The sequence below is a fragment of the Tupaia chinensis genome, unplaced genomic scaffold (genome assembly GCF_000334495.1).
Source record: "Tupaia chinensis unplaced genomic scaffold, TupChi_1.0 Scaffold146140_1, whole genome shotgun sequence".
In the NCBI taxonomy this organism is placed as follows: Eukaryota; Metazoa; Chordata; class Mammalia; order Scandentia; family Tupaiidae; genus Tupaia; species Tupaia belangeri.
The window spans coordinates 3,955,645-3,968,808 of NW_006205995.1; the positions used below are offsets into that span (position 1 = coordinate 3,955,645).

General features: G+C 40.2%; 2 protein-coding genes across 3 annotated transcripts in view; one reads left to right on the forward strand and one right to left on the reverse strand.

Moving 5' to 3' along the window:
• GALK2 (galactokinase 2) overlaps positions 1 to 13,164 on the reverse strand; it is a 147,456-nt gene that overhangs the window by 131,363 nt on the left and 2,929 nt on the right. The gene's annotated exons all lie outside the window — the stretch shown is intronic.
• Positions 10,516 to 12,997, forward strand: LOC102483384 (COP9 signalosome complex subunit 2). Its single transcript, XM_006172211.3, is given in 4 exon segments — positions 10,516 to 10,842; positions 10,844 to 11,560; positions 11,562 to 11,720; positions 12,402 to 12,997. Coding segments are annotated over 4 exon segments (1,353 nt in total). The 3' UTR covers positions 12,552 to 12,997.

Here is a 13,164-nt window from a genome sequence, read left to right on the forward strand (position 1 = left end):
AATGTAAAAAATTTAAGAACAGCAGTAAATATGAAAAATAAAAAACATAATTGTTCCTTACTCATATTTCTTTTTTTTTTTCATTTTTCCCTCCCAATAGGATGCATGTGCTCACTGGAGAGACAGGCAGAGTCAGAGAGAAGGAAAATGATAAATCACTGCCCAGGGGAGATGGCCATGCCACAGTCCCTTCTCCTCCATTCTTTTCTGGGGATTTTGGGTTTGTGTGTACATGTACCTGGTGTGATTTTCAAGCCTCTGGGTCCAGGACTCGCACCCCAGTCAGCCATGTGAGAGTCTAGCATCTTTTACTATATTCTTTTTTTTAAAAAAGAGGTTGTTTTGCTTTAGGGAGCATGTGCTCACCAGAAAGAGAGACTGAGACTGTGAGAGAGAAAGTAAGAAATTACTCCCCATCTAATATATCCTTTTATATTAATTGAAAAATAACCAGATTTTGAAGATTTGAAGATATTGGATTTTTCTCAAGAACTCAAAATAAACTCATTTTATACAGAGTTTAAGGAAAAAAAAGACTATGAAAATTGTTTCATAAAAGAATACTTCCCATTGAATGTATAACTGATAATCAAACATTATTTTGTTAAATGAAACCTGATAGTAAATCATTAGTTTGGATCTTAGATATATTTCTATTGCAGTCTTAACAAAACTGATGCACACTGGAAAGTACCTTATAGAGCAACTATAATACTAAAACATCCTGAGTAAAAAGATGCACCACCAAGCCAGAATAAAAACTCAGGTCTTTAGACTCTTAGCCCCAAAGCCACGCTACTTCTGAATGTATGACCTTTCATGAGACACCAGTAATGTGTGCTTAAAAACAAATTATAGAGTTAATTGGCCAGCCCCATCACCTAGTGGTTAAGGAAGCTAGATCCCAGGTGGCCAATAGCATGATTCAAATCCTGGCACACCAAAAAAATCACTAATTTTCATCCTAAATTTAAATGTATATATTATAATATTCCTAAGTGTTGCTCTTAATCTGTTCTCAAACCACTAGAGAACCCCAAGTAGACACACACACACACTCTAACATTACTTTCTTTACTACTTTTCTTATGCTAGCCATCTTACTAAGTAAGCACTTTACTTACATCATTTCTTTAAATCTTCCCAACAATCCCTGTGGATCCCTTTTTCCTATCAAACTGCATGAGAAAGTATACCATATCCTCCCTAGTTATGGACAGGAAACACAATATGAAAATTCTGCACATTGGTAATTAAATTAGTATGTAAAACATCTATGGTGCTGTGTCTTATTGGGTACATGTCTGCAGCATGAACAGGGAATATAATGAAATGCTTATTTTTTGATATAAAAATCAGTTAAACAGCTTCCTCAGACTCAACACACAGCTGAGTTGCAGCCTTCATTTCGTTAAAATAAAATCTGATAAATAAAAGTTTGACTTGATTTGGAAATTGAAATTTTTAATTTTAAGCTAACTGTAAACATTAGGTGGGCCAAATTGCAGATAAATTGCCCTGATTTAAAACTGTATGTTGTTTTTCTTTTGTTTCTTAAGTTTCTTTTTTCCTTCCATGAGTGAGACAGAGAAAGAGAAACAGAGAAATAGGCAATCCCACAGTCTTCACACCATGATTTATTGCTAGCTTCAACCAGCCCTGATCATGGCCACATGCACATACCTTGCATGTTCAGGGAGATCTCAGGACTCAAACCCAGAACCTTTCCTATGGAAGTCCAGTTCTGTTAATGTTGTACCACCACCTTATCCCTGTATTTTGTTTTGTATTTTGTTTTGTCTTGTCTTGTATTACTTCTCAGATCAGTTCATAAAAGTAAACCTAGGCTATAATGCAATAATAATAGTACTATAATCTTACTCAGAATCCAGGGTCTTGAGATTTCAAACTAAATCCTTAATTTAACATGGAGATAGGAGTGAAGGCAGCAAATCAGGGTAGGTATTCTGAGTAAAAGGCAAATGCTGAGGTGATAGGAGAAAAGCTATAATTTAAAAAGGAATTGAGGGACCAGTCAGTGTCATAGTGGTTAAAGTGGCTGAATCTCATATGGCAGACTACGCAGTTTGAATTCCAGTCCTGGTGACTTGAAAAACATGTCAGGTGCATGTGTCTGCATGCCCAAAATCCTGAAAGGAGAAGAAATGAAGGAAAATAGAGGGTAGCATGACCATGACTTGTGGGAAGTTTTCTCTCTCTCACTCATGCTCTGGTGAGCACATATGGCCTCTGGCAAATTTTAAAATAAAATAAACAAAGAGTTTAAAGGGGGGAACAGGAATTTCTAGAATTTGAAGCAGGTTTTGTTAAATAGCCAAAGTTAAAGTCTAGAGATCTCCAGAGTTGAAACGAAGTGTGTGGGGAGGAGAGGAAATGCCAGCAGTGTTCTTATGCACAAATGGTTCCTTAATAGTCAACTGGAGACATCTGTGCTGCTTTATTTCACCAGGGAATCACAGAACGATTAATGCGAACAAAAAAAAAAAAGAAAAGAAAGGAAAAAACCATAAAGATTTATGAATTACAGTAAAGGAAATAAATAAAGACAATTTTGGAATTACAGAATTGTTTCAGCTCCTGCTTGGCCTATCTCTAGACCATACATCTTACTGAAAATGAAAAGTAGTTCATTTCACAAAACTAGGGAAGTTCAGGGAACAGCAGTTAGCGTAATGGCTATGTCACTGGACTCCTCGTAGTCGACCGCGGTTCGCGTCCCAGATGCGGTGGCTTAAAACTCACGCCGGGCGCATGTGCGTGCGTGCCCAAGATCCCAGGAGGAGAATGGAGGAGAAGGGATTGTGGCGTGACCATCCCACCTGGGGGGTGATTTCTCGCTTTCTGTCTCTATGTCTCTCTCTGTCTGTCTGGCGAGTTCACGCACACTATCGCGAAAACCTCTAAAAAAAAACTAGGGAAGTTCAGTCACTGCTCTGAGTGGCAAAAACAAATGGACATTAGCAATACCAAAGTGGCAAATAATAATATTGCCAAAAATTGTGTAATTGGATTTTCAAAAAATAGAGCCATTTTTACAAGGTCAAAGACAATTTTAGGAATGAAATCTTTTTTTTGGGGGGGGAAGATTTTTACTATAGGGTGCATGTACTTGCCAGAAAGACAGAGAGAGACAGAGAGACAGACAGTGAGAAATCACCCCCCGGGGAGGATGGCCATGCCGCAATCCCTTCTCCATTCTCCTCTCGGGATCTTGGGCACGCACGCACACGCGCCTTGCATGAGTTTAAGCCACCAGGTTGGGGACTTGAACCGCAGTCGACTACATGAGAATCCAGCGACATAGCCATTACGCCAACTGCTGGTCCTGGCTATTGGCTACAAATTTTTAATTTTAAGCTAACTGTAAACATTAGGTGGGCCAAATTGCAGATAAATTGCCCTGATTTAAAACTGTATGTTGTTTTTCTTTTGTTTCTTAAGTTTCTTTTTTCCTTCCATGAGTGAGACAGAGAAAGAGAAACAGAGAAATAGGCAATCCCACAGTCTTCACACCATGATTTATTGCTAGCTTCAACCAGCCCTGATCATGGCCACATGCACATACCTTGCATGTTCAGGGAGATCTCAGGACTCAAACCCAGAACCTTTCCTATGGAAGTCCAGTTCTGTTAATGTTGTACCACCACCTTATCCCTGTATTTTGTTTTGTATTTTGTTTTGTCTTGTCTTGTATTACTTCTCAGATCAGTTCATAAAAGTAAACCTAGGCTATAATGCAATAATAATAGTACTATAATCTTACTCAGAATCCAGGGTCTTGAGATTTCAAACTAAATCCTTAATTTAACATGGAGATAGGAGTGAAGGCAGCAAATCAGGGTAGGTATTCTGAGTAAAAGGCAAATGCTGAGGTGATAGGAGAAAAGCTATAATTTAAAAAGGAATTGAGGGACCAGTCAGTGTCATAGTGGTTAAAGTGGCTGAATCTCATATGGCAGACTACGCAGTTTGAATTCCAGTCCTGGTGACTTGAAAAACATGTCAGGTGCATGTGTCTGCATGCCCAAAATCCTGAAAGGAGAAGAAATGAAGGAAAATAGAGGGTAGCATGACCATGACTTGTGGGAAGTTTTCTCTCTCTCACTCATGCTCTGGTGAGCACATATGGCCTCTGGCAAATTTTAAAATAAAATAAACAAAGAGTTTAAAGGGGGGAACAGGAATTTCTAGAATTTGAAGCAGGTTTTGTTAAATAGCCAAAGTTAAAGTCTAGAGATCTCCAGAGTTGAAACGAAGTGTGTGGGGAGGAGAGGAAATGCCAGCAGTGTTCTTATGCACAAATGGTTCCTTAATAGTCAACTGGAGACATCTGTGCTGCTTTATTTCACCAGGGAATCACAGAACGATTAATGCGAACAAAAAAAAAAAAGAAAAGAAAGGAAAAAACCATAAAGATTTATGAATTACAGTAAAGGAAATAAATAAAGACAATTTTGGAATTACAGAATTGTTTCAGCTCCTGCTTGGCCTATCTCTAGACCATACATCTTACTGAAAATGAAAAGTAGTTCATTTCACAAAACTAGGGAAGTTCAGGGAACCAGCAGTTAGCGTAATGGCTATGTCACTGGACTCCTCGTAGTCGACCGCGGTTCGCGTCCCAGATGCGGTGGCTTAAAACTCACGCCGGGCGCATGTGCGTGCGTGCCCAAGATCCCAGGAGGAGAATGGAGGAGAAGGGATTGTGGCGTGACCATCCCACCTGGGGGGTGATTTCTCGCTTTCTGTCTCTATGTCTCTCTCTGTCTGTCTGGCGAGTTCACGCACACTATCGCGAAAACCTCTAAAAAAAAACTAGGGAAGTTCAGTCACTGCTCTGAGTGGCAAAAACAAATGGACATTAGCAATACCAAAGTGGCAAATAATAATATTGCCAAAAATTGTGTAATTGGATTTTCAAAAAATAGAGCCATTTTTACAAGGTCAAAGACAATTTTAGGAATGAAATCTTTTTTTTGGGGGGGGGAAGATTTTTACTATAGGGTGCATGTACTTGCCAGAAAGACAGAGAGAGACAGAGAGACAGACAGTGAGAAATCACCCCCCGGGGAGGATGGCCATGCCGCAATCCCTTCTCCATTCTCCTCTCGGGATCTTGGGCACGCACGCACACGCGCCTTGCATGAGTTTAAGCCACTGGATCTGGTACTCGAACCGCAGTTGACTATGTGGGAGTCCAGCGACATAGCCATTACACTAACTGCTGGTCCCTTCAAATCTTAGTTAATACAAAAGGAGTCTTCTGTTTGTGCTTCATCAAGCAAATGTAGTTAAAAATATAATAAGGTTAAAAATCTTTGGTTTTAATAAAAGATTAAAAATCTTTTCCAAATCATAAACTTGTTTGGACACACTACATGTCTCAATCTAGTGCAATAAAGAATTAGAAATGTTAGAGTTTACTTAAACACATCACATTTTCTTTGAGAATTTCCTATAGATAAGACATATGCTGTGTTTCAGAAGATTCATTAAAAAAAGATAGTTGTGGCTTCAATGAACTTTCAGTTTAATAAGGAATAAATGATTATATTACAAAGTAGAATATAATGATTTTAAATGTGCTTTTAAAAGGTTACATTATATTGGAATTAAATGGCCAATTGATTTTTGACAAAGGCGCCGTTCTAGTCCATTCTGTTGCTAACAATAACAAGACCTGAAATTAAGTACTTTATAAGAATAGAGTTTGGGGCCAGTCCATGGTGTAATAGTAATTAAGGTGGTTGGGTCCCACATGGCCAACTGCATGGGTCAAGTTCCAGACCAGAGACTTGAGAAATACACTGGGTGCGTGTGTGTGCTCGAACTCCTGAAAGGAAGAAGAAATGGAGAAGGGACTGCAGTCTTTCCATGCTCTATGTGCTTTCTCACTTTCTCTCCAGAGAGCACACACATAATGGCAATAATTAAAAATAAATAAATAAGAATAGAGGTTTATTCAGGTTTATTCAGCTCATGGTTTCTGAGATCCAAGGTCCGGAGGCTGCACATATGAAGCCCTACTTTCTGGTGGGGTGTCCTAAAACATCTCAACATGGTGGAGAGCAGGAGAGCAAGCAGAACAGAGAATGCCTCTCTGTGTCTCATTCTCACTCCTTAGAAAACTACCAGGATTCAATCATGGGAACCTCACCCTGATGCCTAATCACATCCCTAAGGCTCCACCTTTCAACACCATAATTAAACTGTCTCCATCCTCCTAACACTATTACTATGGCTTTTAATTTTTTAAGGTTTTTGTCATACAGCATGTGCACTTACCAGAGAGAGACAGAGAGAAAGTGAGAAATTGCCCCGGTAGGGGGTATAGCTACACTGCAATGACTTGTCCCCCATTCTCCTCTCAGGATTCTGGGCATGTACTCACAAATGCTTGGTGTGATTTTCAAGCCACCAGGTCTAGGACTTGAATCATGATCAACCATATGGGAATTCAGTACCTTAATAACCATGCCACCTGCTGACTCCATGGCTCTCAATTTTAACACAGGAATTTTAGAGGGATACACTCAAACCACAACACTTTACCAGCAAAAGAATCATCTTTTCAATGAATGATGCCAGAACAAGTTGGTGCAAAACAACAAGTCTTCACATTTATCTCACACTATATACAAAAGTTAAATTCAAAATGGATCATAGACGTAAAGATAAGAGTTAAAATTATAGGGCCAAGTGGTAGCATACTGGTCAAGAACACAACTGGACTAACAAAACTATAAACAATGGTATTAGTGGCACACACATATTATTTCACAGTGTTTGTGGCTTGGGAATCAGGATATGGCTTAGATAGGTCCTTTGTTTTAAGGTCTCATAAAGACTTATCTGAGTCTCAAGTGGAGAAGGACTTACTTCCAATGTTACCTGGCTGTTGACAATATTCAGTTCCTGTGGGTTGTCATACTGAAAGGCTAGGTTTCTGCTGGTGTAGGCTGGATTCTACCCTCAGCTCCCTGCCACATGGTCTTCCCAGTGCAGGTACTTGGCTTCCTCAAAGCCAGCAAAGGAAATAATCTCTTCTAGCAGGATGAAGTTAACTATCTTGTGTAAGTTACCATTATACGTGATCATGTATCCAATCTTTGCTGTAGTTAGAGAGAAGTAATAGTTCCCACCCACACTCAAAGGACAAAAAATTTTTCAACAGCATGGTAACTTATGTACTCACACTCAAAGGATAAAGACTTATCCAACAGAATGGCAGTGTGTAGGCAAACCTTAAAGTCTGACTACCATATGACTCAAGAGAAATGAAACATATACCCACACAAAAACTTGTAAACATCTTCCTGGAAGCTTTATTTATATTAGCCACGAGTTGAAAAATCTCAAATATCTATCAAAAGGTAAATGGAGATTTAAATAGTGGTATATCCATACAATGGAACACTCAACAATGAAAAGAAATAACCAACTGATGCTTGTAAAAACATGGATGAATTTCAAAATAATTATACCGAGTGACAGAAGCCAAGCGAATGAGAATAAATATTTATATAAAATCTAAGAAAATGAAGTACTGGCATAAAATAGATTAGTGGTTGCCTGGAAAAAGTGAATACGGGAGGTACTAGATTACCAAGGAATCTATGAGAAGATTTCTGCAATGATAAATGTTTATTATCTTGGTACGGTGATGGTTTCACAGGTGTATACATATGTCAAAATTTATCTTGTGGGAACCAGCAGTTAGCGTAATGGCTATGTCGCTGGACTCCCACGTAGTCGACCGCGGTTCGTGTCCCGGACCCGGTGGCTTAAAACTCACGCCGGGCACGTGTGCGTGCGTGCCCAAGATCCCGAGAGGAGAATGGAGGAGAAGGGATTGCGGCGTGACCATCCCCCCTGGGGGGTGATTTCTCGCTTTCTGTCTCTATGTCTCTCTCTGTCTGTCTGGCGAGCGCACGCGCCCTACAGTAAAAATCTCTCCAAAAAAAAAAAAAAAATTTATCTTGTAACACTTTAAGTATATGCAGATTAATGTATCTTGAAGCTGCTAAATTATATTTCAATAAAGCCATTTAAAAAAAAAAAGAAAAAAGACTTCTAGGGCCAGCAGGTGGCATAGTGGCTAAGGTGCTTGACTTCAACATGGCCATCATGTTTTGAGCCCTAGACTCAGCAGCTTGAAAATCATACAGGGCACATTTGCACGCAGGCCCAAAATCCTGAGAAGAGAATGGAGGAAAATGGACTGCATGGCATGGGGGTGGGGGGGTGGGGCGTGGGGAGGAATTTATTGTGGAGAGCAGTCAATCTCAGAAAATATGTGACCTTCAGACACATGAAGAAATGGGCTTCATAGCTTCCCTGAGCTACTTTAGCAATGGCTATTGAGAGTATTTACATATGAAAACGCTATCTGCCTGTTATCAGTTATAGTCCTGTTGTCTATACCCAATACTGCAGGGCATTATGAGGCTAAAAGAAGCCACATCTGTTTTATCAGATTTGGCCCCAAAAAGATCAAAGATATGACTTGGCGCCAGTGTTTTCACATCTTCAGGCGATTTACATCCAAAAAAACTGGCTTTGCATTCCATTTCCTCTTACCTCATTTTCTGCTCTTCAAAAGTATAAACCTGAGGTTGGTTCCTGGTCACAACTTCTCCATCAGAGAAGTTAAGCCCACCAGATCCTTGCTTTCCTATACTTGTGTGTCTTTGTGTGTTTGTTGTTGCATTTCTTTCTTGTTTTTTTTTTTTTTTTTTTTTGGGGAGGGCGCATGTGCTCACCAGACAGAGAGAGACAGAGAGACAGAAAGCGAGGAATCACCCCGCGGGGGTATGGCCACACAGCAATCCCTTCTCCTCCATTCTCTTCCTGGGATCTTGGGCATGCACGCACACGCGCCCGGTGTGAGTTTTAAGCCATCGGGTCCGGGACGCGAACCATGGTCGACTACATGGAAGTCCAGCGACACAGCCATTACACTAACTGCTGGTCCCCTTGTTGCATTTATTTCTAATCCACAGCATTCCCCACTGAAAAAAACATGTTCAGTAGAGCAGGTCCCGGCAATTTCTCACTTTCCCTCTCTCTCTCTCTCTCTCTCTCTCTCTTTCTCTTTCTCTCTGTGGCTCTCTGATGAGCACATGTGCCCTGTGACAAAAAATTAAATAAATAAAATAAATGAATATCCTGTTCTAACAAGAGAAACATATCATACCAATACTCCCAGTTAAAATGATAATCTTTCAATTGTTTACCACTGAATAAAATTGATGTCATGAAAAATAAGAGACTATCTTAATTGAACAAAGGATTCAGGACAGTCTATGTGGATGAAGTAAAATTTAAATTCATTTTTAAAGACAGAAAAAAGATGTTGATGTGTAAAGATAGATAAAAGGGCATTTCCTACAAAGAAAGACTAATTCACTAATGTGTTTATTTATTTTTTGGAGAGTTTTTTTTTTGCTATAGGGCACGTGTGCTCGCCAGACAGAGAGAGACAGAGTGACAGAAAGCGAGAAATCACCCCCCAGGGGGGATGGTCACACCGCAATCCCTTCTCCTCCATTCTCCTCTTGGGATCTTGGGCACACACGCACACGTGCCCAGCGTGAGTTTTATTCCACCCGGTCCAGGACGCAAACCGCGGTCAACCATGTGAGAGTCCAGCGACATAGCCATTACGCTAACTGCTGGTCCCTGTGTTTCTTTATTTAATAAGCATTCATCAGGACCAACAGTTGGCATAATGGCTATGTCACTGGACTCCCACATAGTTGACCACAGTTCGAGTCCCGGACCCAGTGGTTTAAACTTACGGCGGGTGCGTGTGCATGCGTGTGCATGCCCAAGATCCTGAGAGGAGAATGGAGAAGGGATTGCAGCATGGTCATCCTCACCGGGGGATGATTTCTTGCTTTCTGTCTCTTTGTCTCTGTTTTTCTGGCGAGAGCATGTGTCCTATGGCAAAAACCTCTCAAACAAACAAAATATGTTCTAAGGGGGCCAGCAGGTAGCATAGTGGTTAAGCTGCAGGACTCCCCACATGGCTCATCGCAGTTCCAGTACCAGACCTGCAGCTTATTGTGTGTGTGTGTGCGTGCGTGTGTGTGTGTGTGTTTGTATGTGCACACATGCCCAAAATCCCAGGAGGAGAATGGAGAAAAAGGAACTCAGAGGTGGCCACCCCTGGAGGGTGATCTCTCACTTTCTCTGTCTCTCTATGCCAAGTTCAGGCACCCTATGACAAAACGTAAAATAAAGTTAAAAAAAAAAAAAAGGAAAGGAAGGGTGGGAGAGAGATAAAGAAAGGAGAGAGAGAGGGAAATAGAGAGAGTGAGAGAAAGAAAGAAGGGCTAGCAGGTGGCGTGGTGGGGGGGGGCGCTGGATTCCCACGTGACCAACCACAGTTTGGTCCCGGATTTGGCAGCTGCTTTTTTGCTTTCTCCCTCTCTCTCTCTGTCCCTCTCTGCTCATATTAAAAAATAATAATAACAAGCGCTTCTGGCCAAGATGTCTGACATGGAAGATGATTTCATGTGTGATGATGAGGAGGACTACGACCTAGAATACTCTGAAGATAGTAACTCTAAGCCAAATGTGGATTTGGAAAATCAGTACTATAATTCCAAAGCATTAAAAAAAAATGACCCAAAAGCAGCATTAAGCAGTTTCCAAAAGGTTTTGAAACTTGAAGGTGAAAAAGGAGAATGGGGATTTGAAGCACTGAAACAAATGATTAACTTCAAGGTGACAAACTTTCCAGAAATGATGAATAGATATAAACAACTATTGACCTATATTCAGAGAGCAGTCACAAGAAATTACTCTGAAAAATCCTTTAAATTCTATTCTTGACTATATCTCCATTTCTAAACAGATGGATTTACTGCAGGAAATTTATAAAACAACACTGGAAACTTTGAAAGATGCTAAGAATAATAGACTGTGGTTTAAAACAAACACAAAGCTTGAAAAATTATATTTAGAATGAGAGGAATATGGAATGCTTCAAAAAATTTTATATCATTTACATCAATCCTGTCACACTGATGATGGAGAAGATGACCTGAAGAAAGGTACACAATTGTGAGAAATAAATGCTTTGGAAACTCAAATGTACACAGCACAATAAAAGAACAAGAAACTTGAAGCACTCTATGAACAGTCACTTCACATCAAGTCTGCCATCCCTCATCCACTGATCATGGGAGTCATCAGAGAATGTGGTGGTAAAATGCACTTGAGAGAAGGTAAATTTGAAAAGGCACATACTAATGTTTTTGAAGCTTTCAAAAATTATGATGAATCAAGAAGTCCTAAACAAACCACTTACTTAAAATATTTGGTCTTGGTAAATATGGTAATGAAATTGGGAATAAATTCATTTGATTCACAGGAGGCCAAATCATACAAGAATTATCCAGAAATTCTGGCAATGATGAATCTAGTAAGTGCCTATCAGAATAATGACATCATTGAATTTGAAAAGGTTCTGAAAAAAAATCACAGCAACATCATGGACGATGTTTTCATAAAAGCATACAAAGAACTTTTGCAAAAAAAACATCAGAACACAAGTGTTCATAAATAGAATTAAGACTTACAGAAGAATACAAATACCTTTTATTTCTAAGGAGTTAAACATAGATGTAGCTGATATGGAGAGCTTGCTGCTGCAGAGCATATTGGGATAACACTATTCTTTTTTTTGAGAGGTTTTTCACTATAGGGCGCGTGCGCTCGCCAGACAGACAGAGAGAGACATAGAGACAGAAAATGAGAAATCACCCCCCAGGGGGGATGGTCACACCGCAATCCCTTCTCCTTCATTCTCCTCTCGGGATCTTGAGCACTCACACACATGCGCCCGGCGTGAGTTTTAAGCCACCAGGTACAGGAGGTGAACCGCAGTTGACTACGTGGAAGTCCAGCAACATAGCCATTACGCTAACCGCTGGTTCCACACTATTCTTTTTAAATTATTTAATTTTATTCTTTTTTTTGGACAGGTTTTTGCTACAGGGCCTGTGCACTCGCCAGAGAGACAGAGATAGACAGAAAGCGAGAAATCATCCCCTGGGGGGGATGGCCATGCCACAATCCCTTCTCCTCTATTCTCCTCTTGCGGGATTTTGGAGATGCACACATACCCGACGGGCGTGTGTTTAAGCCACCGGTCCAGGACTTGAACTGTGTTCAACTCCATGGGAGTTCAATGACCTAGCCATTACGCTAACTGCTGGTCTCCATTCGTTCATTTTAATTTGACCAGAGAGAGAGAGAGAAACAGAGAGAGGGAAAGTGAGAAAGCAAGCTACAAGGTACAGGACTCAAACCCTGGACAGCCATGCGGGAGTGTCAAGCACCTTAACCACCACGCCACCTGCTGGTCCCAGGATAAAACTATTAATGGACAAATAGATCAAGCCAACCAACTCCTTGAACTAGATCATCAGAAGAGGGGTGGTGCACAACATACTGCACTACATAAATGGACCAATCAACTAAATTCTCCCAACCAGGCTGTAGTCAGTAAACTGGTTTAACGGAGAACAAGCTTTTACAGACGTACTTAAGGCAACAGTGCAGAGATGTAATCCTTAAAAGAACTGGGAATGGCAAAACTACTGTCGGTTGATGTGTCCTGAAAATTATTGGAGTTATGGCAGAAGTGCTTTTTTGATCAACTGGTTTGTGTTTTGCTGCTGCATTTATCCCAAGAAAAAACAGCTTTAATCTCCAGAAGAAAACCAAAATATCATGGGATTTATGCTGTATTGACATCTTGCCCTAAACACACAACATCATAGTAATTTGTCATGGGCAACATGACCAGAGAGAAGATTTTTGTCATGATTTTAAATACACTGACACGCTACTGGTGGTTAAATTTAAACATGTTTTACCTGCAGAAATTCTCTCACAAATAACCTGCAATAACTTGAAATGCATACCCTTTTGAACACTTCCTTTTCTCATGTATAAATTAAAATGTTTGCTGCATTTTGCAAAATGTCAATTCTCCAAAAAGGTGTCCGTATATTCCTGTACCTGCAGTGTAGTAAAGGTTTAGATGAAACCCCATAATTATAGTGGCATACTGTCACTTAGGTTTCAAGCAGCAGAATAAACAGTGCAGCTCCGAAATTGTAGTTTGGT